The sequence below is a fragment of the Pan paniscus genome, chromosome 4 (genome assembly GCF_029289425.2).
Source record: "Pan paniscus chromosome 4, NHGRI_mPanPan1-v2.0_pri, whole genome shotgun sequence".
Lineage (NCBI taxonomy): Eukaryota > Metazoa > Chordata > Mammalia > Primates > Hominidae > Pan > Pan paniscus.
The window spans coordinates 37,006,576-37,029,847 of record NC_073253.2 but is presented as its reverse complement, the minus strand read 5'-3'; the positions used below and the strand labels follow the sequence as shown (position 1 = coordinate 37,029,847).

Here is a 23,272-nt window from a genome sequence, read left to right as displayed (position 1 = left end):
ACAAAACAGATGAAACAACACAGAAATCAACAATTAGCAGAATCCATACAAAACAACCAAATGGACATTCAGAACTGAAAAGTATAGTATACGAAATTAAGAACTCATTAGATAGGTTTAATGGCAGACTGGAAATAGGAGAAAAAAAGGATTATCGAACTTGAAGGCAGGTCAAGAGAAAATATACAAATTGAAGCACAGAGAAATAAAAGAATGGAAAAAATAGAACAGAGCATCAGAGGCATATGAGATAAAGGTAAAATTTCTAACATACCTCTAATTAGAGTTCCAAAGAGAAAAGAGAGTATGAAACAAAAGCAGTATTTGAAGAGATAATGGTTAAGAATTGTTCTGAACCTATGAAAAACATAAACCCACATATTTAAAAATCTTAGAAAAAAAGGACAAACATAAAACTACACCAGGTACAGCATAGTCAAACTGCTGAAAACAAGAAACAATGAGAAAAATCTTAAAAGCATCCAGAGGCTGAGCATGGTGAATCATGCCTATAATCGAGCACTTTGGGAGGCCAATGCAAGAGGATTGCTTAAGGCCAGGAGTTCAAGACCAGTCTGGGCACAACATAGTGAGGCCCAGTCTCTACAAAAAATATTTTTAAAAAATTAGCTGGGCATGATAGTGTGCACCTATAATCCTAGCTACTCAGAAGGCTGAGGCAAGAGGATTGTTTGAGCCCAGGAGTTCAAGGCTGCAGTGAGCTATGATTACACCACTGCACTCAGCCTGGGTGAGACCCTATCTTTTTTTTAAAAAAAAGGCATCCAGAAAATTACCTTGAGACAGGAGTCAACAAACGTAAAGGGCCAGAAAGTAAATATTTTAAGTTTTACCAGCCATACAATCTCTGATGTAACTAGTCAACTCTGCTATTGCACAATGAAAGCATCTATAGATAATACAAAAACAAATGGGCATGGTTGTGTTCTAATAAAACTTTATGTACATAAACAGATGGGTGGTTTGCTGGTCCCTACCTTAAAAGGAATAACATTTCAACAGACATTACAAAGGCCAAAAGATATCGGAATGACATATTTAAAGGGCTGAAAGAGAAAAGAATGCCAACATAGAATTCCATACCCAGGATATTAAAAATATTCTTTATTTCACTAAAGGTGAAATAAAGTGGTTTTCAAACAAATAAAAGCTGAAGATCTGCTGCCTGGACATAGGGTATCATTTCAAAAGGAAAATAATTTTACATTTATATGCAATTTATACAGATTCTAAATTTACAGTTTCCATATGTAAAGCAAATGCTGACAGACTCATGGAAGAAAAACACACATCCATAATCATGATCGGCAATTTTTTTTTTTTTTTGGGACAGAGTCTTGCTCTGTCACCAGGTTGGAGTGCGGTGGTGCAATCTCAGCTCACTGCAACCTCCGCCTCCCGGGTTCAAGCAACTTCCCTGCCTCAGCCTCCCAAGTAGCTGGGATTATAGGCACGCGCCACCACACCCAGCTAATTTTTTGTATTTTAGTAGAGACAGGTTTCACCATGTTGACTAATATGGTCTCAATCTCCTGACCTCGTGATCCACCTACCTCGGCCTTCCAAAGTGCTGGATAACAGGCATGAGCCACTGCCCCCGGCCATGATTGGCAATTTTAACACACCTCTCAGTAACTGGCAGAACCAGGAAACAAAAAATTCAATACAGGTGTAAAAAATTCGAACAACATAATTAAACAACTTAAACTTACAAGCATAGAACAATATATCCAACAACTGCAGAATAAACATTCTTTTCAATTGTACATAGGACATTTACCAAAATAGACTATATGCTGGATAAGGTTTCAACAAATTTGAAAGGTATAAGAATCAGAGTATGTGGAATCTAAATAGAAATCAATAATTAAAAAATAAAATAAAAACTAAAAAGTGCTCACATAATGGTAATTTTTTTTTTGAGATAGGGTCTTGCTCTATTGCCCAGGCTGGAGTGCAGTAGTATGATCACAGCTCACTGCAGCCTCAAACTCCTAAGCTCATGAGATCCTCCCACCTCAGCCTCCCAAGTAGCTGGGGCTACAGGCATGTGCTACCTTGCCTGGCTAATGTTTTTTTATTTTTTGTAGAGATAGAGTCTCCCTATGTTGTCCAGGCTGATCTTGAACTTTTGAACTCAAGCAATCCTCCCACCTCAGTCTCCAAAAATGCTAGGATTGCAAGTGTGAGCCACCATGCCAGCCTGCAACATACTTTGTGATTTGACAAAGTGCAACATTTCATAACTTGTGGGATGCAGCTAAAGCAATATTTAGAAGCAAATTTAGGCTGGGGGAGGTGACTCATGCCTGTAATCCCAGCATTTTGGGAGACCAAGGCAGGAGGATCACTTGAGCTCAGCAGTTCAAGACCAGCCTAGGCAACATAACAAAGACGCTATCTCCACAAAAAATCCAAAAATTAGTTGGACTTGGTGGCATACACCTACAGTCCTAGTTACTCAAGAGGCTGAGGTGGGAGGATTGCTTGAGCCCAGGAGTTCAAGACCAGCCTGGGCAACACGGCAAGACCCTTTCACCACAAAAAAATCAAAAAATTAGTCAGGCATGGTGGCATGCACCTTTAGTCCCAGCTACTCAGGAGGCTGAGGTAGGAGGACCACTTGAGTCTGGGAAGCTGAGGCGGCAGTGAGCCAAGATCGCACCATTTCACTTCAACATGAGTGACAGAGCAAGACCCTGCCCCTAAAAAAAAAAAAAGAAGAAGAAGAAGCAAATTTATATTTCTAATTACAATACAAAATCAGAAAGATTAAAAATCAATGATCTAAGTTTCCATCTCAGAATGCTAGGAAAAAAAACAGCAAATTGAACTCAAAGTACAAGTAATAAAATAATAAAGATACAAGAAGAATTTAATAAAACAGACTAACATGTTTTGCATTTATAGTGTATTATTAACTTATTTAGCTACCTGGTATTATTTTCTGAAGCTTTTATCTTAGTATCACAAAGCCTCTATGAAACAAAACTACAATAGAGAAAAATCAACAAAACTAAAAGCTGATGTCTATTTCAAATAGGTTGTCATGAAGACTTAATAAAATCATAAAGCACTTATCACTGGGCCTAGCACATTTATTTATCCAACATCCATTATATGCCAGAAGCTGCTCTAAGTACTGAAGTCCCTGAATATTCTAGGACCTAAATTTTAACAAACAAGGAATTGGTGGGAGGGAGTTTAAGGGGAATGACAGGAAAAAAAGGAGAAGGCAGGGAAGGAAAGAGGGAGAGAGCAAGGCAGAGAAGGAAGAAAGCAGGGAGGAACAAAAACATAAAGAAAGATCAGATAAGTAGTACAGAAACAATTAAAATAAGGAATGCAATAAAGTAAGACTGGGTGATCACAAAAGACCTCCACGGATAAGTGATCTGAGGTCTCGAAGTACAAGGAGACAACCAAAGAAATCATACAAGATAACAGAGCAAGAACAAGCTTGGCTATAAAGAACCCAAAAGAAGATCTATGAAGGGCCTCTAAAGGTAGGCTGAAGCAGGTTACATTCCTTACCGGTCCATAACAGATACACAATAAACATTAGTTGAAAAAACAAATGAAAGCAGGCTATATACTAAACTTGTTTCTTAGAAAGACACAGAAGAACCCTTTCACTGTAAAGTCTCAAAAGGATCCATGATCCCAATAAAAGTTAAAAACCAAGCATATATCTTCCATGTCTTCATATCATTCATATGCGCATTAAAAGCCATGATGTCATACAGACATCACAGGACATCTTCATATTTGCCATGATCTTTATCAATGCCCTCAGCTACTTGGCCTCTTGGTAGGCAGCAGGAAGTATGTTTTACCTTTGCTCAGGAGATTAGGAATGTCTTCTAGAATGTGACTATTCAGTAGTATATTTGTTAATGTTTCCTTTTATTGCTTCTGAGACTCCCCCAATCTTAATCTTCTATACAAAGTGGCATTTTTGGTTTACAGTGTTTTTAAACAGTGAAAAGGAACTTTTTGCCTGTTACAAATTTTATGCGTCACCATATATAAACTAAACTATGTCAGTGGCTCTATGAGATTTCCTGTAAAACTTTTTTCCTACAAATAGATAAATTCACACAGGTATGCAAAAACTTATGTTGAAATATTGTTTTTATGTGATGAAAAGTGAAATCAATCAAATGCCCCTCCAAAAGGGGACTAATTAATTATGAGGAACTATTACACAGTGGTTTAAAACAGGGGTCCTCAACCCCAGGCCACAGAACATTACCCATCTGTGGCTTGTTAGAAACCAGGATGCCACACAGCAGGCAAGTGGCAGATGAGGAGTATTACTGCCTGAGCTCCGCCTCCTGTCAGATCAGTAGCGGCATTAGATTATCAGAGGAGTGCAAACCCTCTTGTAAACTGTGCATGCGAGGGATCTAGGCTGCACGCTCCTTACGAGAATCTAATGCCTGATCTGAGGTGGAATAGTCTCATCCCCAAGCCAACCCCCACCCCCTTCCATGGAAAAACTGTCTTCCATGAAACAGGTCCCTGGGTACTGCTGGTTTGGCGATTGCTGGTTTAAAAGATTAAAATGGTATCATATGTTGATATGGAAAGACATATCAACATATGGAAAAATCTTTTAAAATATACCAGGTGAAAAGCAAGATACATAGAGAATAGTATATATATGATCATTTAATTTTTTAAAAAATTTCTGAAAGGATACATAAGAACTTGTTCTTTGTAGTTACACATGAATGGGAGGTATGGGATATGGGATTGGAAGTTATATCCTTTCCACATCATTGACTAACTCACCGCTAACATGTCTTGTGTTTATAACATATTATTAACTTATTTAGCCACGTGGTAGTGGTATTATTTTCTGAAGCTTATAACACTGTCTTATTTTAGTATCACAAAGTCTCTATGAAGCGTGTGTAGCTATTATTGTTCCCATTTAATAGATGAGTAAACCAAGTCTCAGAATATATAAAGGTAACATAAGATTACATAGCATGTGAGAAATTCTAAAATCACATGCCTTTTATGTATATCATCATAAAACCAGGGAATGGCAAAGCAAGGAATTAAATTTCAATCTTGTTTTGAAATTCAACATTCTTCCTATTCACCATACTACGCTGTCAATTTCTGCTATAAAGCTGACTATATTAAGAGTATATTTCAATAGCCGGGCACTGTGACTCATGCCTGCAATCCCAAGACTCTGGGATGCGGAGGCAGGAGGATCGCTTGAGCCCAGGAGTTCAAGAACAGCCTGGGCAACATAGGGAGACCTAATCTCTACAAAAGAAAAATACATATTTTTTAACATATTATATAAAATTTATATATATTATATATTAAGTCCTATATATGTATATATAGGTGTATATATATATATAGGACTTAAATATATATATATAGTACTTAAATATATATAGTACTTAAATATATATATGCCAGGCATGGTGGTGTACACCTGTGGGCCCAGCTACTCAGGAGGCTGAAGTGGGAGGATCAGACCAGGAGATTGAGGCTGCAGTGAGCCAAGATCGTGCCACTGCACTCCAACCTGGGCGACACGGTGAGACTCTGTCTCAAAAAAAAAAAAAAAAAAGAATATATTTCAAGAACTATAAAGTAATACCTTATAAAAGGTATAAAATCCATAACCTGGAGTGTCATCCCCCTCCCTACTTAATCTATAATCACAAGAAGAACTTTTCTTTTAAACTCAAAATTTTTATGAAAAGAAAACTGATCACTAGAACCATAGTAAACACTGATTCTAATTATTCTCAATTGTAGTCTAAAACATCTGTGATACACTTCTGTATAAGTCAAAATAAATTTTATTTTCACTGACATTACTTTGACTGTATTTGGTTAACATTATCTCATGTAGATTCATCAGCTCAAAATTAATTAGTATTACAGAATAGTGTATTCCGTCCAAACAATTCATCTTTGTTGGCTCACATGGCTCACTGCTATTGGCATGCCACAGTAATAATAGGCATGGTGCCACAGTAACAGATGGGCATACACACAAACATGCCAAAGAATCCGTTTGTGCATCAAGTTTGAGTATTAGTATTATTCTCCAAGAAATTCATAAACTATAGTAGAGGAAATATAAGTTTTCTACAACTGTGTTAATAAGATATGCTAACTCAAAGCTAGATTAATTTTTAAATTCTTTAAAAAAAAAACAACAACTTTCCAAGGCCACAGAAGGCAAGTTTTCCATCTGATGAGTTTGGATCAGCATTCTGTACAGGGAATTCAGAAAACCAATATGCAATGTCTGCCTTTGTCCCTGAAGCACTTGGAAATCTCAATAAAAAAATTAGTTTTTAAAAAGTCACAGGGCAGTATTGCAGATGAAACAGTTCTAGACATCTGTAGCACAACAATGTGAATATAGTTAACACTACTGAATTGTACACTCAAAAATGGTTAAGATAGTAAATTCAATGTTATATGTTTTTTACCACAATTTTTTTAAAGTCACATGGTCCCACCAAGTTTCCTGATGAAGGCTATGTAGAACCAGAAACAGAAAAAAAGTCCTACAAATTTGTACTTGACAGGAATAGAATCTAAAAGTGCAAATCACTTAAGTTTTATGTGATTATTTTAAAGTATGCTATCACCGAAAAACAATTCTCAGCCGGGCGCAGTGGCTCACGCCTGTAATTCCAGCACTTTGGGAGGCCAAGGCAGGTGGATCACCTGAGGTCAGCAGCTCGAGACCATCCTGACCAACATGGCAAAACTCTATCTCTACTAAAAGCACAAAATTAGCCGGGCATGGTGGTGCATGCCTGTAATCCCAGCCACTCAAGAAGCTGAGGCAGGAGAATCGCTTGAACCTAGGAAGCAGAGATTGCAGTGAGCCAAGATCGTGCCACTGCACTCCAGCCTGGGCAACAAGACCAAAACTCTGCCTCAAAAAAAAAAAAAAAAAAAAAAAAAAAAAAAACAGTTCTCATCTATAGTTAATTATCCCATTATAATTTATTTTTAAAAGACTGACTAACTTATTTCCATGTGTAGTTTTACAGTTTGAAACATAAACATATCCTATTGACCAAACTATATTGAAACTTTTTTTATAGTATTGCTACATGAATGAAAAACAGTTTTACAATACTAAGAATGCTAAGAAAAAAATCATTTGCAGTCACTATCATCCAAAATTATTTAAGTAATATACAAAGTATCAAAATAGATGGGACTCTGTGTGTATGTAGGAATAGGAGAGAGGAGAAAATAGGGATTTATTTAATGGGTGCAGAGTTTCAGTGGTGCATATAAAAAGAGTTCTGGAGAGGGATGGTGGTAACGATTGCCTAACAATATGAATATATTTAATGCCACTGAACTGCACACTTAACAATGGTTAGGTTGCTTGATACCTTGTCAAATAGGGGAAAAAATGGTTAGGATGATAAAGTTATTCAGGTGTATTTTACCATAATTAAAAATAAAAGAGAAACTACTCTAAAAGAAAAAAAAGCTCGTTAGACTCCATGTCTCCCTGCAATAACCATCCTTCGTCCTCTACCTGAAAGCCAAAGTTCTTCAGAGAAGTGATCTTCTTTTACTCACTTCTCACCCATCCACCAATGGACTGCCATCGATTTCCACACTCAACATCCCTTGACACTGCTGTCACCACCAACAAGGTCACCAACAACTGCCTTATCACCAAACTGCCTTACCATTTTGCTTGATTCCACACCAGCAGCTGGCACTGCTGACCATTTAGCCCCTCCTCTTTTTATTTCTGTTAAAGCAAAACATACAAAAGCCTGCCTTCTTTTAGGAAAAACGAGAAATAGGCTGCTTCTTCAAGAACAGCTTCAAAGCCATAGGATACAAAAGAAGACTGAAAATTGAAAGAAAAAAAAAGTTTAAAACAAATACACTTTTTACTCCTTTGTACTATAATCATTGTTCCCAAATCCTTGATAATCACACAGAAGAATCAGGGTTTATTAATTTCATTTATTTTTATGTGGTGCACATTAAAGGTACTTTGTATTAAGCTGGTGCAAAAGTAACTGCAGTTTTTGCCATTAAAAGTAAATATATTTAGTTGTTTCAAACACTTGTGAAATATAATTCAGAAAAACTGAAGTTTGATGAAAATTTGAAAATTAAAAACATAAAGCAATGGTTAATGTGAAAATTAACAATAATTCTAAAATTATAACAGCTTAAAAAGTACATCATATTAAAAATAAAACAGGCCAGGCATGGTGGCTCATGCCTGTACTCCTAGCACTTTGGGAGGCCGAGGCAGGAGGACGGCTTGAGCCCAGGAGTTCAAGACCAGCGTGGGCAACATAGTAAGACTTGTCTCTACCAAAAAAAAAAAAAAAAATAGCTAGGCATGGTGATACATGTCTGCAGTCCCAGCTACTCAGGAGGCTGAGGCAGAAGGATCACTAGAGCCCAGGAGTAAGCCATGATAGGGCCACTGCACCCCAGCCTGGGGCACAGAAAGAGATTGTGTCTCTTAAAACCAAAAAAGAAAAATGAAAACAAAACTTTAAATGACTTTAATGGTGTTATAATGGTAATCATAATTACTATGTTTATTATGTACCAGGCACTATCTACATATGTTAAATCTTTTAATCCTCACAACTAGTCAATGAGTGTAGGTACATTATCATCCTCATCCCCATTTTACACATAAGAAAACCAAGGGCAGAGAGTTGTAAAATAATCTGTCCAAGTACAATTTATTAACTCTGTGCCACATTTTGACACCCAGGAATAGTTCCAGAGTGGGTGTGTCTAACCGTCATACCACACTGTCTCAACAAACCACACAATAAACCATTTATCGGCTGTCTTCCTCCTACGGAAGTAGGAATTAAGTTTCGCCCTTTTCTTATACCTTAAACACAATTCAAAAACTTGTACAATCAACTTTCATGGTTTCCCAAAACTGAATTCTCCCTTCTTAGTTTTCTAAGTAAGTTCCAATTCTCCTACTCTCTTCAATGTAGACTTTACTAAGATTCCTCACTGGCCTTCTCTTCACATGCCGCACACACACTTTCCACTCAATGGCTCCAACTACAATGTCATCAACTAATGACTCCCAAATCTACATCACCAGCCCAGGTATCTGTCCTGAATACCTTATCTATCTATCTAACTGCTCAATGAATGCCTAACTATCAATTCAAATTCAGCAGATCCAAAACGGACCTCAACACTTACCCTCCTCACTCCAAACTTACTCTATCCATCTGTGTTTCCAGTATCACAGAATTCTAGCATCATTCACATACTTGTCCAATCCAAAAACACTGGTGTAGCCAAGGTGATCTTTTTAAAAAATAAATCATTTTATGTTGCTCCTATACTTTAGCACTCCTTACTGTGCAAACCTTCATGATAAAATCCTAATTTCTGGGCATGGTATGCAAAACTCTTCATAATACAGACTGATTACCTCCTAACCATCTTTCACCAGTCAGTCCCTCATTTCCTCCCAACTATGTGCTCTCGCCACACTGAATTGTTTCCTGTTCCCTATGTAAGCCATAAATCCTTGCCTCTAAACCAGCAGTATCCAATAGAATGTTCTGTGATAACAGAAATAATCACTTATCTGCATTATCCATTATAGTAACTGCTAGCTACATCACATACATGAAATGTGACTAGAGTGGTGGAGAAATTAAATTTAATTAAATTAAATTTACATAGCTACATTTGGCTAGTTGCTACTATATTGAACATTACAGCTCTAAACCTAGGTATATGCTATTCTGTCTGCCTGCTATACACAGGTATGTGTGGAAAGTCCTCATCAGTGCTACTATCTAACATCATTAGTATTCATTCTTTTGCAAGGTTATTCTATTTATGTAGGTAATAATTAATAAGGTCCATTCTACATAAGATACTATTTAAATCCTCTAGTGGAGCTAGCTACATAACCTCATTTTTATACCTTAGTTGTTTACTTTCCTAATAGCTAATAGATAGTAATTTAACTACAATTTGTCCTAAAAGGACTATCATTTTAAGAAATGAGCAGGCTCCATGCATTGGTAAATGAAACAAGCAAATTATAATGTCATATTATAAAAGCATATAGCTTTGCTCTAAAAACACATGATATACACATACATACATATAAATATATATGCAAAAGAAAAAAGGCTAAAAGATATATACTATATTAACCGATTTCTTCTGGATATTGAAATTAGGGTTGTTATTTTTCAGCTAACCTGTATCTGTAAGTTTTCTAGAAGAAAAGGGGGATATCAGCAGTTCTCCAGCAATTTTCCTTCTCTCTAATGCATCATCTATTTCTCTCCTCTACATCAGTTGGTTCCATCAGCAAACAAGATAATACAGTTTCTCCTAACTTAAGGAAAAATTCCTTGACATAACATTCCTCTCCAAGTGCTGCTCCATTTCTCTGCTCTTCTATACTTAAAAATATACTAATGGCCAGGCGCGGTGGCTCACGCCTGTAAATCCCAGCATTTTGGGAGGCCGAGGTGGGCAGATCATGAGGTCAGGAGATGGAGACCATCCCGGCTAACACGGTGAAACCCCGTCTCTACTAAAAATACAAAAAAAAATTAGCTGGGCGTGGTGGAGGGCGCCTGTAGTCCCAGCTACTCGGGAGGCTGAGGCAGGAGAATGGCGTGAACCCGGGAGGCGGAGCTTGCAGTGAGTCGAGATCGCGCCACTGCACTCCAGCCTGGGCGACAGAGCAAGACTCTGTCTCAAAAAAAAAAACAATACTAACCACAATTCTTCTTCTTCCTTCTCTCTTGAGCCCACTCATGAGGCTTTCAGCCCCACCAGTGCACCTAAACTGCTTGTCAAGGTCACCAAAGTCCACCCAGTGACAAATCCAAAACTCCCTTCTCAGTAATCATCTTACTTGACCTATTTGTATTATTTGACACAATTACTGCAGCAATGTCCCAGGACTGACTGACTCTGACCTTTTTCTACACTCACTTCCTCAGTGTCTCATCCAATCCCATGATACCTGATGACTCCCAAATTTATACTTCTAGCCTGACTCCTCCTCTAAGCTCCACACTCTGATATCCAACTGCCTGTTCAGTATCTCCACATGGATGCCTAATCGCATCTCAAACTTAACATGCACAAGCTCTTGGTCCCTTTCCCCCTTTAAAAAAAAAATTCCTCTTTGCACAATATTCTTCATTTTAGTTGACAGCTATTCCAAACTTCGAGCTGTGTAGGCAAAAAACTTTGTATCCACCCTTGATATCTTTTCTCCCACACACATATCACATCCAAACTATCAGCAAATCTCATTGGCTCTACCTTTCAAATATATCCATAACTCACCCACTTCTCTCCACTACCACCAATCGGATCACCTTCTCTTGCCTGAATTACTGTAATAGTCTCCTTGCTGGTCCTTGCCTCAAATCTGCAGTCCACTCCTAGTTCAAGAGGCAAAATGTCCCTTTAAAGGGTAAACAATCATTTCACCCCTCTGCTCAAAACTCTCCAAATGGCATCCCTTCTCACTCAGAGTAAAATCAAAGACCTTACAATGATTTTACAAGGCCCTACACAATCAGGTCTCCGCCTTCCACTCTGCCCCTTATCTCTCTGCCCTCATATTTTACTAATTAATTTCCCCCACATCCTTCTTGACCACATTCTCAACCTAGGCTTTAAAAACTTGCAGAAAACCCATTCCAAGAATAAAGTTGGGTGATGCCTAGCTCTGCCAACCTATGATTTTGGAACCACCCTACTATGGTTTCAATGCGTCCTCTCCAAAATTCAGATGTTCAAACTTAATGGCCAATATGATAGCATTAAGAGGTGGGGCCTTTAAGATTTAGTCATGAGGGCTCCTCCCTTCATGAATGAGATTAAGGCCCTTGCAAAAGAGGCTTCACAGTCTTCCATTCTCTTGCCCTTCCACCTTCTGCCCAGTAAGGACACAGCATTACTCCCCTCCAGAGGATGCGGCAACAACGGACCATCTTAGAAGCAAAGAGCAGCCCTCACCAGGAAACTAAACCTGCCTGTGACTCAATCTTGGACTTCCTGGCCTCCAAAAATGTGAGAAATAAAATTATATTCTTTAGAAATTACCCAGTCTCAGGTTTTTTGTTATAGCAGCATAAAACAAACTGAGACAGAGCCTTATTCATTCTTCTGTCATTTGTCCAGCTACCATGCCAACTCACTCAGCTGAATTAAAGACAGTGGACTTCTAATTAGGCTGGTTCCTATCGGCAATATAAATAATCAGTCCATCAATAAACAGATATTGGCTATAAACTGTTCACTTTTGTAGATCTATTAAGTCTTTCCAGCTGATATGCTAAATAAGCCTTCTCTAAATACACGAACCAACGTTATTCATAATAATATGAAATAGAGGAAAATCATTTCCTTCTTGATTATTCTACTTTAAGCTCTTCATTTTAAATTTTGAATTTGGACTGCAGGCAATTTGTTTTTGTCAGTAGTTCATTTATATACACAAGTGCAATACTGTCAAATTATTTCACTGTAATACATTTGTCATTCTATGAGCATTTATAACTTTTCATGCAGCAAAAAAGAACATTTCAACCAACCATCTGTCTGCCTTTTTCATGTGCTTTAATCATTCAGCTCTGGTAATGTTGCTCCAAATACTAAATTTTTTTTAAATAACATAAAATCTCACATTTTATGATTTAATGGTAAGGCTTGAAATTTAATTTTGAGATTTTTCTCCTCAAATTTTACCAGATCAGTGATTTTAAAAATAACATATCCTACTGTCAAGAAAGAATATTTTCTTAATATTTATTAAGACAAAATGTAGAAGTCAGAACCAACTCTCCTTCAAGGAGATATGCAAGCAAAGCAAAATAAGATAAAAGGTTTTATAATCTGTTGGAAAGTAAGACTCTGTTTACAGGCAGTATTTCATCAAATTTCTATTCAATGTAGTAAAATCTTATTTAATTTGAAATATATTTCAAGAATTAAATCATAAATGGAACCCTACTGCACCACTGAAATGACAATCCTTAATTTGAATAGTTGGCCCTTTGTAAAACTTACGATCTTATTTTTATGAAGACAAAAACAACTAGTTCAGCTGCTAGGAATGCACTGCAGATACTAATATACAGTTTCTTCTTTTATTTTTAGTCACCTTGGAACAAATGCTGAAATTTAGTGAAAAATCAATAAAATACTAAAATTTCCTAATAACTTAATGTACCCCTTGTAAAAAAAAAAAAAAGTAGGATCCAGTTTACATATGTAGCAAGCAAATATGTTAACAGCTCTAGTACCAGATCTAATGACCATAAATTTCAATTAGCTAAACATAATAAACAAGACAGATCAGTTATCAAACCTGGAATTATTAGAACGCAAGAGATTTAAATCTTCATAACTAAAGATGATCAGATGTATAACAGTATGCTAACAAAATCATGACTGAAGCATATTTTCATAGCAGCAACCCTGAACTCCTGACCACAAGAGAAAGGAATTCACAATGAGGAAGGAGCCCGTGCCTCTTCATGTCATGCTTATGACTCAGGGCACCAACACTTCAACGTCTCAAACTAAAATGTCCTTAACATTTCAAAATTCCAGCATTTCCATTTTCTTCAGTAAATCACTGTTTACACAAACAAAGGCTTATAACAAATAATTTTCAATAGGTATGTCACACTGAAAAGTTGAATTACACAATTTAACACTAATTGTATACTTGAATTACTGACGGTTAGTTCACATTAGCCTAATCTCTCCAAATAAAGTCTGAGTTTCTTAAAAACAAGATAAAGACCTTATAATTGTTACACATTTTTATGGTGAAAACACAGAGGAATGAACCATACATATGGAATAATCCAAGACTGGGAGGTAAAGATGCCTTTGAAGACTGGGATAAAGACTAAAAATCCTGATTGTAAAGTTCATTCCATACCTACATGACAATTCCGAGTCAGTTAATCCTAACCACAGCAAAGACCCAAGTGAACTACACAAAATTAGCTTCAGGGTGATGCTGTACTACAATACAATGGAGATACCAGATGAGGGTTTCCTTCTGTATAGGGTCCACAGAATCAGTCATGCTTCATTTTTTAACAACATTGGCTAATGAGAGAGCAAATGTTAATGGAATCTAAATCACTGAATTGAGTAAAAGGATCTGAAAATATTTTATTAAGCAAAATTATGAGCCAAACACTTTGCTAGGCACCTTCACACAAATCATAGTCTTTAATATGAGCAGAATGTGTGAACGATTTATCTATATAAATATTTAAGAAATATTCACTGAGCAACTACATAAACTGAAAATACACAATGAGATAAAGTTTAAATGAGAAATACTAGGATAAGCAAAAAGAAAGTAGAGCAAGCTCTAAACAACTAGACCATGAAAAAATGTTAACTGAAAAAAAAACACCCAAAAATATGGTACAGACACTAGATAAAATTAAGTATTAATAAAAAATGGACTTAAACACAAACAAGTTTAGAACCCTATAGTGAGACACAATGACTCTTCGAGGTATGTCAAATATAATGCGTTACTATTAATAAAATTGTATTTTTAAGAAAGTATATTCAATAACATCCCTCTAAGTAAATGAATCTCACTCAGCTGCATTTCTATATGCCTTCCAGAAAGATACAAAAAGTAGTGGAGATAAAGTCAGAGTTGCTATAATTGCGTACAAACCACAGACACATGTAATCTTCCTACTGGACTCTCCTGAGAATCACTGATATTAAAGGTTAAGAATGAATGTAATAGAATTTTCATGTTTGATATTGTAAAGTTGACAATGAATAAGATTTAAGTTAAAAAATAAGTCAGGCTTTATTGATGCAATCCAAATACACTGGGTTGTATTACTGACTACAGGAAAGCATGCAGTACTTTGCTTGGATCTAAATTAGCTCTTTGAATCTAAACAAATGAAAAGCCCACCCCGATTTAAACAGAGTAAAAATGCTACCTTTCAACGTGTGCAGGAGGTACTGCATTGCTAAGTTACTGGCTGCTAAAGTCACCTTTCAGTTGTTAAACCCAAGGGCCTCTTTTCAGCCTTCATTCTATTTGCCCTTACTCTACAACTCCTGACATAGCTGAACATTTCCTTCTTTTAATTTTCCTGTTAGCATCTTCTTTTTTAAACCTTCCTGTGGTTTCCCACCCTTCTGAGCTCAGTCTCTTCTTCTAGTTCTTCCATTCATACTTTATATCCTGGTGTCCCCTGGGTTTTGTCCAAACTGCCTTCTCGTCTAACAAGAAAAGTCTTCCCTGGGTGATTTCATCCACTCCCATACTTTACTACCTACTATTCATAATTGTGATGTCTAAATATCCATCTCATTTGAACATGCTTTTTCTTTTGCAAATCTTCTGGTTTCTACATACTCTGCCTAAAGAATCCATCTTTCCTCCCCCTGGCAAAAACCTCAGGCTTTAAGATCTAAAGTGTCACTACCTCAGTGAAGTCTTCACCAACTTTCCCAAATAGCGTTAGTTAATATCCTAGTTTAGAAATCACTTTGAAGTACACCATCTTATGAGATCCTCACAAAAGAGGCAAGTATTATCACATCCTGTCTAGAAATGAGGAAACTGAGGTTTGAAGAGATCAGCAACTTGAACAAGGAAGCACTACTACAAATGGAAAACATCAACTTAAATCCAGGTCTTCTGACTCTGGGCCCAGTGTTTTTTGTTTTTTCTTCCCATTTTCATTTATAGAGACAAGGTCTCACTATGTTGCCCAGGCTGGTCTGGAACTCCTGGGTTCAAGCAATCCTCCTGCCTGGGCCTCCCAAAATGCTAAGATTACAGGCAGGGGCCACCATTCCCAGCCTCAGTCTTCCTTCTAATACACCAAGATGCTCTCAAAGGAAAAGAGATTTACAAATTTAGTAGCTTTACTATTGTAATTAAGAAAAATTAATTAGTCTTGTCTGTTTCTAGAAATTAATTCCTAATTAAATGTTTAATCCAGTAACAGAATTATTAAAATTATTTTTAATTATAGGCACACATACCCAAATTGGTTAAAAGAAGTTTTTTTTTAAATGAAGAAAAATAACTTAGAAAAAAACAGAAAATAAAAGTTGAGAATATTTTAAAAAGAAGGAAGGGGCCAAGCACAGTGGTGCACGCCTCCAATTCCAGCACCTTGGGAGGATGAGGCAGGCGGATTGCTTGAGCCTAGGAGTTCAAGACTAGCCTGGGCAACATGGCAAGACCCCATCTCTACAATAAATACAAAAATTAGCTGGGCATGGTAGCATGCACCTGTAGTCCCAGCTACTCGGAAGCCTGAGGTGGGAAGGATCACTTGAGCCCAGGTGGTTGAGGCTGCAGTGAGCCATGATCACACCACTGCACTCCAGCCTAGGCAACAGAGTAAGACATGTCTCAAAAAATAAAAAATAAGAGTACAAAAATAAGTTCTTTACATTTTAAATAAAGAAATTGAAAATCTTGAAGCCAATAATCTAATACACAGGCCTTTTTAGCCAATAAATTAGGTATAGGATCTACTTTCATAAAGCTATCTAATTCTGCTTCTGTTTGAAGAGAGGAGAAGATAAATAATATTGATAAATAAGATTAAATTCAGAAAACAAAAATTGCCGATAATACTATGACTAGGAAGTACCTAGGCATCATTGAGATGGTTAGTGAAGGATCAGCGAACACAGAGCTCTAGGCCAAGAAGCCAAAGAGCAGAACAGCAGAGGGAGTTGCAGCTGAAACATTACCATTTTGCAGCCATTGTGGAAAAGACAGGTTCAGGAGATTGATCAATGGTTGTTAAATGTAGAAGTGGTCCATTTAAAAAAGAGCAAGACATCTGCATGGTCTCAGTGTCTCCCCACAGATAATTTGAAAAAAAAAAAAAAAAAAAAACAGAAATGACACAACAGAGAAACTGGACAACCCTGTGACTAGGAAAATTAACATCATGAAGATGGACAACCTATGCCTCCAAATGTAATAGTTCAAGAAGCATGCATCACCTATGGTAGTATCCCAGCCAAGGATACATAACCTGAATCTAAACATGAGGAAACACCAGCAAACCCAAAAACTGATTAACATAAAATAAAATCATAGGCTTTGCAATCCTTAGATATGTCAAATTCATGAAAGACAAAAAAGGCTAAGGAACTATCCCAGATTAAAGAGACATGGCAACTAAATTAAATATATTATCTTGGACTGGAAACTGTACTTGAGGAAAAAAATGCTTGGGAAAAAAAAACACTTTATTGGAACAAAGGATAAAATTAGATTAATTTCCTGAATACATCAACACTGTAGTTGCGTAAGAGAATATCTTTGTTCTTAAAAATTACACATTAAGATTTTCATTGTAAAAGAACATGATGTGTACAACTGAGTCTCCAATGGTTCAGAAGACATAATAACATGAATACGTATATGTGCCTGAATATGCATGGGGAGAGTGAGTGGCAGAGAGAGTAAGCAAGCAATGTAGCATTTTTTTTTAAATTGGTAAATCTGCAAAAGGGTAGCTCTCTGTTATTGTTGCAACTTTTTTGTAAACTTGAAACTATTTCATCAGAGTAAACCATTAAAAACCAGAGGTGAGGAATAGGGTAAGCTTTAAGTTTTTTATATAAATTTTGTCATTCGATTTTTTAAAAGGCAAGTAATATTACGGTTTTATAAATGAGAAAATGTGGACTCAAGAGAGATTTAATGACCACTTCCAGAACAGGGGTCTCCTTGTTTCTGTACAATTCCATTAGACTGCAGGTCAATAGCCAAATGTTTCTAATCCCTGGAAGCTTCTCTGGTGGTACTATTTGGAGCTACTATTTAAAGTTTTAAACTTTTTGTGAGTTGTATGCACTCAGTAATAAAAATACCATACATTTCATCAAGTAGTAAGTAGCACATCTAAACGTTTGAGAGAATGGGCTCTAATATTAGAGCCCCTGAGTTCAAATTCAGGCAGTGCAATGTTCTACCTTTGTGGCCTTTTCCAAGTTAACAACCATGCTCCAATTTCCTCACGTGTAAAGTGGGAGCAGAGAAGTACCTGGTAATAACCTGCAGGGTTGTTTAGGAAAACTGAATGAGATAATAAATGTAAAGTGGTGTGCACAAATACTCAATAAATATCTTTCGGGGAACACAATTCAACCATGGTTATTTGCATATATTACATATCACCTCTAATCAATTAGCTAATTTTATTTTAAATCCAACCTGTTAGGTCACCTCAAGAGCACTGGTCACAGAGTCAAAGCCGTAAGTTTTTTTTGTTTTTTTTTTCCAAATCAGGTCCAAATTTGACAAAAATCTTTTTCTTTTTTTTCTTTTTTTGAGACGGAGTCTCACTCTGTCGCCCACGTTTGAGTGCTGTGGCGCGATCTCGGCTCACTGCAGCTTCCGCCTCCCGGATTCAAGCGATTCTCCTGCCTCAGCCTCCCGAGTAGCTGGGATTACAGGCACGAGCCACCACGCCCGGCTAATTTTTGTATTTTTAGTAGAGACGGGGTTTCACCATGTTGGCCAGGCTGGTCTCGAACTCCTGGCCTCAAGCGATCCGCCCGCCTCACCCTCCCAAAGTGCTGGGATTACAGGCGTGAGCCGCAGTGCCTGGCCCCAAATCTGACAAAAATCTAAGAGAAAACATCGTAGATGTTCACAAACCATAAAAGTAAATTAATTTGCAAAACAGATTGATGCCGATATACAGGTTAATTCAGTCTAAACATTTTGCTAATAGTAGAGGCAACAAGCTCCGTACTTGTTCTAGAACAATGGATCATCAAATGCATATAATGAAAAATGAAATCAGTTACCTTACTTTTAAACTTTTCTAACCTTGGGAAAAAGGAAAAGATTGTATCTTATATGCTATATATATGATTTTGATCCTCAATACAGCCAAAATGTAATCCCAATTTGAAGTAGTAGCACTTTCTAGACTACCCAATATTGTTAGTAACGTTTAATTTAAATTTTAATTATACCCTCTAACAGATCTGCAAAGCTACTAGCACAGCTATTCTACCTTAATTTAGCATGAATTTAGTGACAGACTATTATGTGACCATATTGCTTAGTAATGAAAGATTTAAAATAAGAGAAATGTAAAAATGATAATTCTGGTAAATGTAACCACTACCACCAACCCACCCCCCAAACAAACAACTTGGGATTTCTTTCCATTTCTCGGTGATACTTTTTACAAAACTAAGTGTACCTTGTTTAACATTCGTTTTTAAAATTCACATTATTAATCTGTAAAAGTTTTGGATTTGTTCACAGTAACACTCTTTTAAAATATTTTCTATTCATATGCTTATTTTGGATTGGTGTTTTTGTCTGTAGTGCAAAGGACATAATCCAAGAACATTAATACTGGTGTAAACCAGTTTGTCCATTCAAACAGCCTAAATCCACCTCTCTGCTCCTACACTCCGGGATCACAAAATAACTTCCCACAAGCAACACTCGCACTCTCACCTTCACCAAAACACTCCTTTCACCCTAATCAGGGAATGTATTAAAGTCTGATCCGGCGAACGGTAAATAAACTAGAAGACTATGCTCAAAATTCAGACTCCTGAGCCCAGCCCAAGTCCAATTCAATCAGTGTCTTCAGGGGTGGGATCTAAGCTCACCAAGTGGTTTCCTTTTCACTAAAGTTTGAAAACTACTAGAGACCCCTACACACATTCGCCCCAAACTCCCACAACTCCCACCACCGCCAACCAACCCCACCTACCCACCCGCGGGACACGTTACCGCCCTGCCCTGCTCAGACCTCAGGGCGACCCCGCTCCTCTCCAGGAAGCCCACCCTGGCGCCCACTCCTCCGAGTCCCCAGCTCCTCCCTCCCATCCCCGCAACCCAAACCTTTCTCCTCACTTCTTCAAATCGCTGCTGAAGAGGCCGAAGGCCCCCGAGGGGGAAATGGTTGAGGTCGCCTCCTGACCCAGCTCCGTCGCCTCCCCTCCTCCGGACTGCTCATTGTAAGGAAAACTATTGCTGGACATTGCCGCGGTGCTGGCCGGTGCGGGGTTGGTCCTGCCGGGGGTTCTCTCCAAAAGGTTCCAGTCCAGAGGGCACGGAACAAAACTAGTTCTCGTACCGAGGAGCGCGCGCAGGCGCTTCCGGACTCGTCACGGCTCCCTGAGCCGACCTGGCAGTCCACCCCCTGCGCATGCGCAGTGTGCAGGCCTGCTAGATTACCACCCGGGCCATCCTGGCCTGCGCGGACTTTCCTGCTCCGGGCTTTAGAGGTAGCTGAGCGGCTGCGAGCCGGACTGCGGAAGGGGAGGCAGCGGGTGGCTAACTGCCCGGCTCCCGGCCCGTTTGAGGTGTGTCGTTGGAGAAGGATACCCATTGCATCCGTTTTGATCCGTTAAGGAGTTTCCAGAGCCCGGACAGCTCTTTGCTATACTTCAGTAAAGCAATAGTTTTCAGATTTCTCCGGAAATGCCATTTAGCACGCCAGATCACCTTTCCTAAACCCATCACGATCGCTTTTCCTTTTCTTGCTTGTTTCGGCTACTCTCTTCCATCCGGCTTTGCCTTACTTTCATATCGGTCCCAAACAACTTTTCTCCTAGACTTTAAGGAGGCCTCTCCCAACGATGGTTTGGAGGATCCGCACAGAAGCGACCATTCCATCTTTGCAATGAAAATCTTAGGGGCAGACCGGGCGCGGTGGCTCACGCCAGTAATTCCAGCACTTTGGGAGGCCGAGGCGGGTGGATCACTTGAGGCCAGGAGTTCGAGACCAGCCTAGGCAACATAGCGAGACCCTTTCTCTGCAAAAAAATATAAAAATTAGCCGGCGTGGTGGCGCGCGTCTGTGGTCCCAGCTACTGAGGCTGAGGTGGGAGGATCACTCGAACCCAGAAGGAGGGAGTAGCGATGAGTTGAGATCTCTCCACTGCATTCCAGCCTGGGCGACAGAGCGAGACCCTGTCTCAAAAAAATGAAAAAGAAAAGAAAACATCTTGGGGCCACCAGTTCCCGTTTGGAGCTGAAGTGGTGCGTCCTATTGGCGTCTAGCTACCAAAAATAAAATGGACCACCTCGCGCGCCAGTCGTGTTACTCACTAATATGCACTAGGGAGCCTAGGCGGGATGCTTGCCTGGCCCCGGAGTAGCTCTCTCCGGGTGCGGGCACCCGAGAAAACCTCTTTCCCGGGGTGCCTTCCCCCAGCCCGCCTTCTCAGGTGGGTTTCAGCGCCTTCCCTCTCTTCTCCCCAGTGCCTCCCGTCCAAGGAAGGCAGTAACACCCAAAGCCCTGGCGGCCAGGTACTGAAACTGTCAAGGGATTCTACCAGGTAGAACGCGAACCTGGAGGCCGGCCGCCCCAGGGAAGGCGGTGGGGCGTTTTCAAGGATGAGAGTATGATCTCCAAATTTCAAAAGGTCACACTGTCACTGTGGAAGCACGCAAGAGCGTGGCTCTGGGTGGGAGAGGAAGGAACGTCCTCCAAACTTGATCGTCTGGTCAAATATTGGCAGGTTTTTAATTCAGCTGTTAGAATACTCCTCCGGAGATCCAATGATGAGCACCTAAAATGTGTTGTTTGTCAGTATTAATTAATAGAAATTTCACCTACAACTGACTATTGATGATGAGGATGAGGATGATCATAGATAACTATATATTATTATATAATCCTTAATATATACCAGGATATAAGTAGTTTTATATATATTAAAACTTCTAAGTAGTTATATATATATTAATAGTTAAAGTAGTTAACTTTTAATATAAAAAAATTTATTTTAAGTTAAAATAAATACTTTTAAGTTAAAATAGTTAACTTTTAACATATATTAAAAGTTCTAAGTAGTTTTATATATATTAATAGTAAAAAGAGCTAGGCTTTGATTACTTTATTTGTAAAATGAGAACATTGATATACACATAGCCTGGAAAATCTCGGACACATACCTGATTACAGAATTTCATGGTTTTAGAGCATGTACACTTTTACCAGATATCCTAAATTTTTTTCCAGCATACTTTTAGCAGTGGGTAATCTTCTTTCTTCACATTCTCACAAACGTTTAGCTTTCTAAAAATGTTTAATTGTCATCAATATGATACAAATGAATATTATTTGTATTGTAATTAATTTTCATTCTCATGGCCATAATGAACTTGAGAATATTTTATGTGATTGTTACTCCATTTGCCTTTTATTTCCTGGGAATTGCACATGAACCTATTTATCCACTTTTACACTGAGTAGTTTTTCTGATGGACTTGAAGAGTTCTTTATCATTGAGTCTGTTATTTTTAATTAACTGCTTGATTTTATTTTGTAATATTTTTATTTTTTCATACAGACTCAGGTAGGAGACTGACCTACAATATTGGGGTTTTGGGTTTTGGGGGTTTGTTTTTTGGGGTTTTGTTTGTTTTGTTTTTACATTGTCTTTGAATGGTGTGGATATTAAGAATATCTATTCTTCAAAAAAGAGGTATAGGTAACTTTCTTTTTCTCTGGAATATTACGTATAAGATACAAAGCATATATTCCTGGATGAAATAGATAAAACTTTATTTTTATCACTAAAAAAAAATTTAAAAAATGAGAGCATTGACAAGAAGGGACTTGAGGCCCTTACTGCCTTAGAATTCTAACACTGTATATTCTTACAGAAAGATAAAAAATAATAACTCCATGGGCTGTGGTCCAGCTTTCCCATATCTCCAGAACTGAAAAATCTTTTATATAGCCATGAAGTTTTCTGACAGAGGAAAAGAAGTCACACTTCCTACCGGAAGAAACATTAATAAAACTAAAAGATTACTCTTTGACACCTGTTGCCAAACCAAACCAGATTTTTCTGTTTCCTGCCAGTATACGTAGTGTCTGGTATTACTGCCAAATAAGCTGTTTTTTTTTTTCCAAAAACTATTTTCCCCCTAACACTTAACAAAACCTTTATCAAATTTTCTGTTTCCATTTCTGTTCATCTAACCCTCATGATATAGGTGTTAAGTGTGTATATATATTCAAGCTTTTTTCTCTAAGCATAGAAAAATAAATGATATATGGCATGTTTCTGCAAATACCAGTTAAAACCATAATACCATTCTGCATCTTACTGAATCTCACTGTTTTAAAGATCTACATAGTATTTCATTTCATAGGTGCATCTTTATTTATTTAATCAATGGCCTATTGACACACATGTAAAT

The 23,272-nt window shown here is 37.9% G+C and overlaps 1 protein-coding gene across 3 annotated transcripts in view; it reads right to left on the bottom strand.

The window, feature by feature from the left end:
• Positions 1–21,416, bottom strand: part of AP3B1 (adaptor related protein complex 3 subunit beta 1) — a 291,386-nt gene extending 269,970 nt beyond the window's left edge. Inside the window, exon 1 of one of the 3 annotated variants that reach the window (XM_063604200.1) lies at positions 19,967–21,416. In XM_063604200.1, the coding sequence (XP_063460270.1) occupies positions 19,967–20,094 (128 nt within the window). In that variant the 5' untranslated portion in view covers positions 20,095–21,416. The remainder of the gene's footprint in view (positions 1–19,966) is intronic. The other 2 variants (XM_008966887.6, XM_024928836.4) reach the window with 2 other exon arrangements.
• Between the last annotated feature and the right edge of the window lie 1,856 nt (positions 21,417–23,272).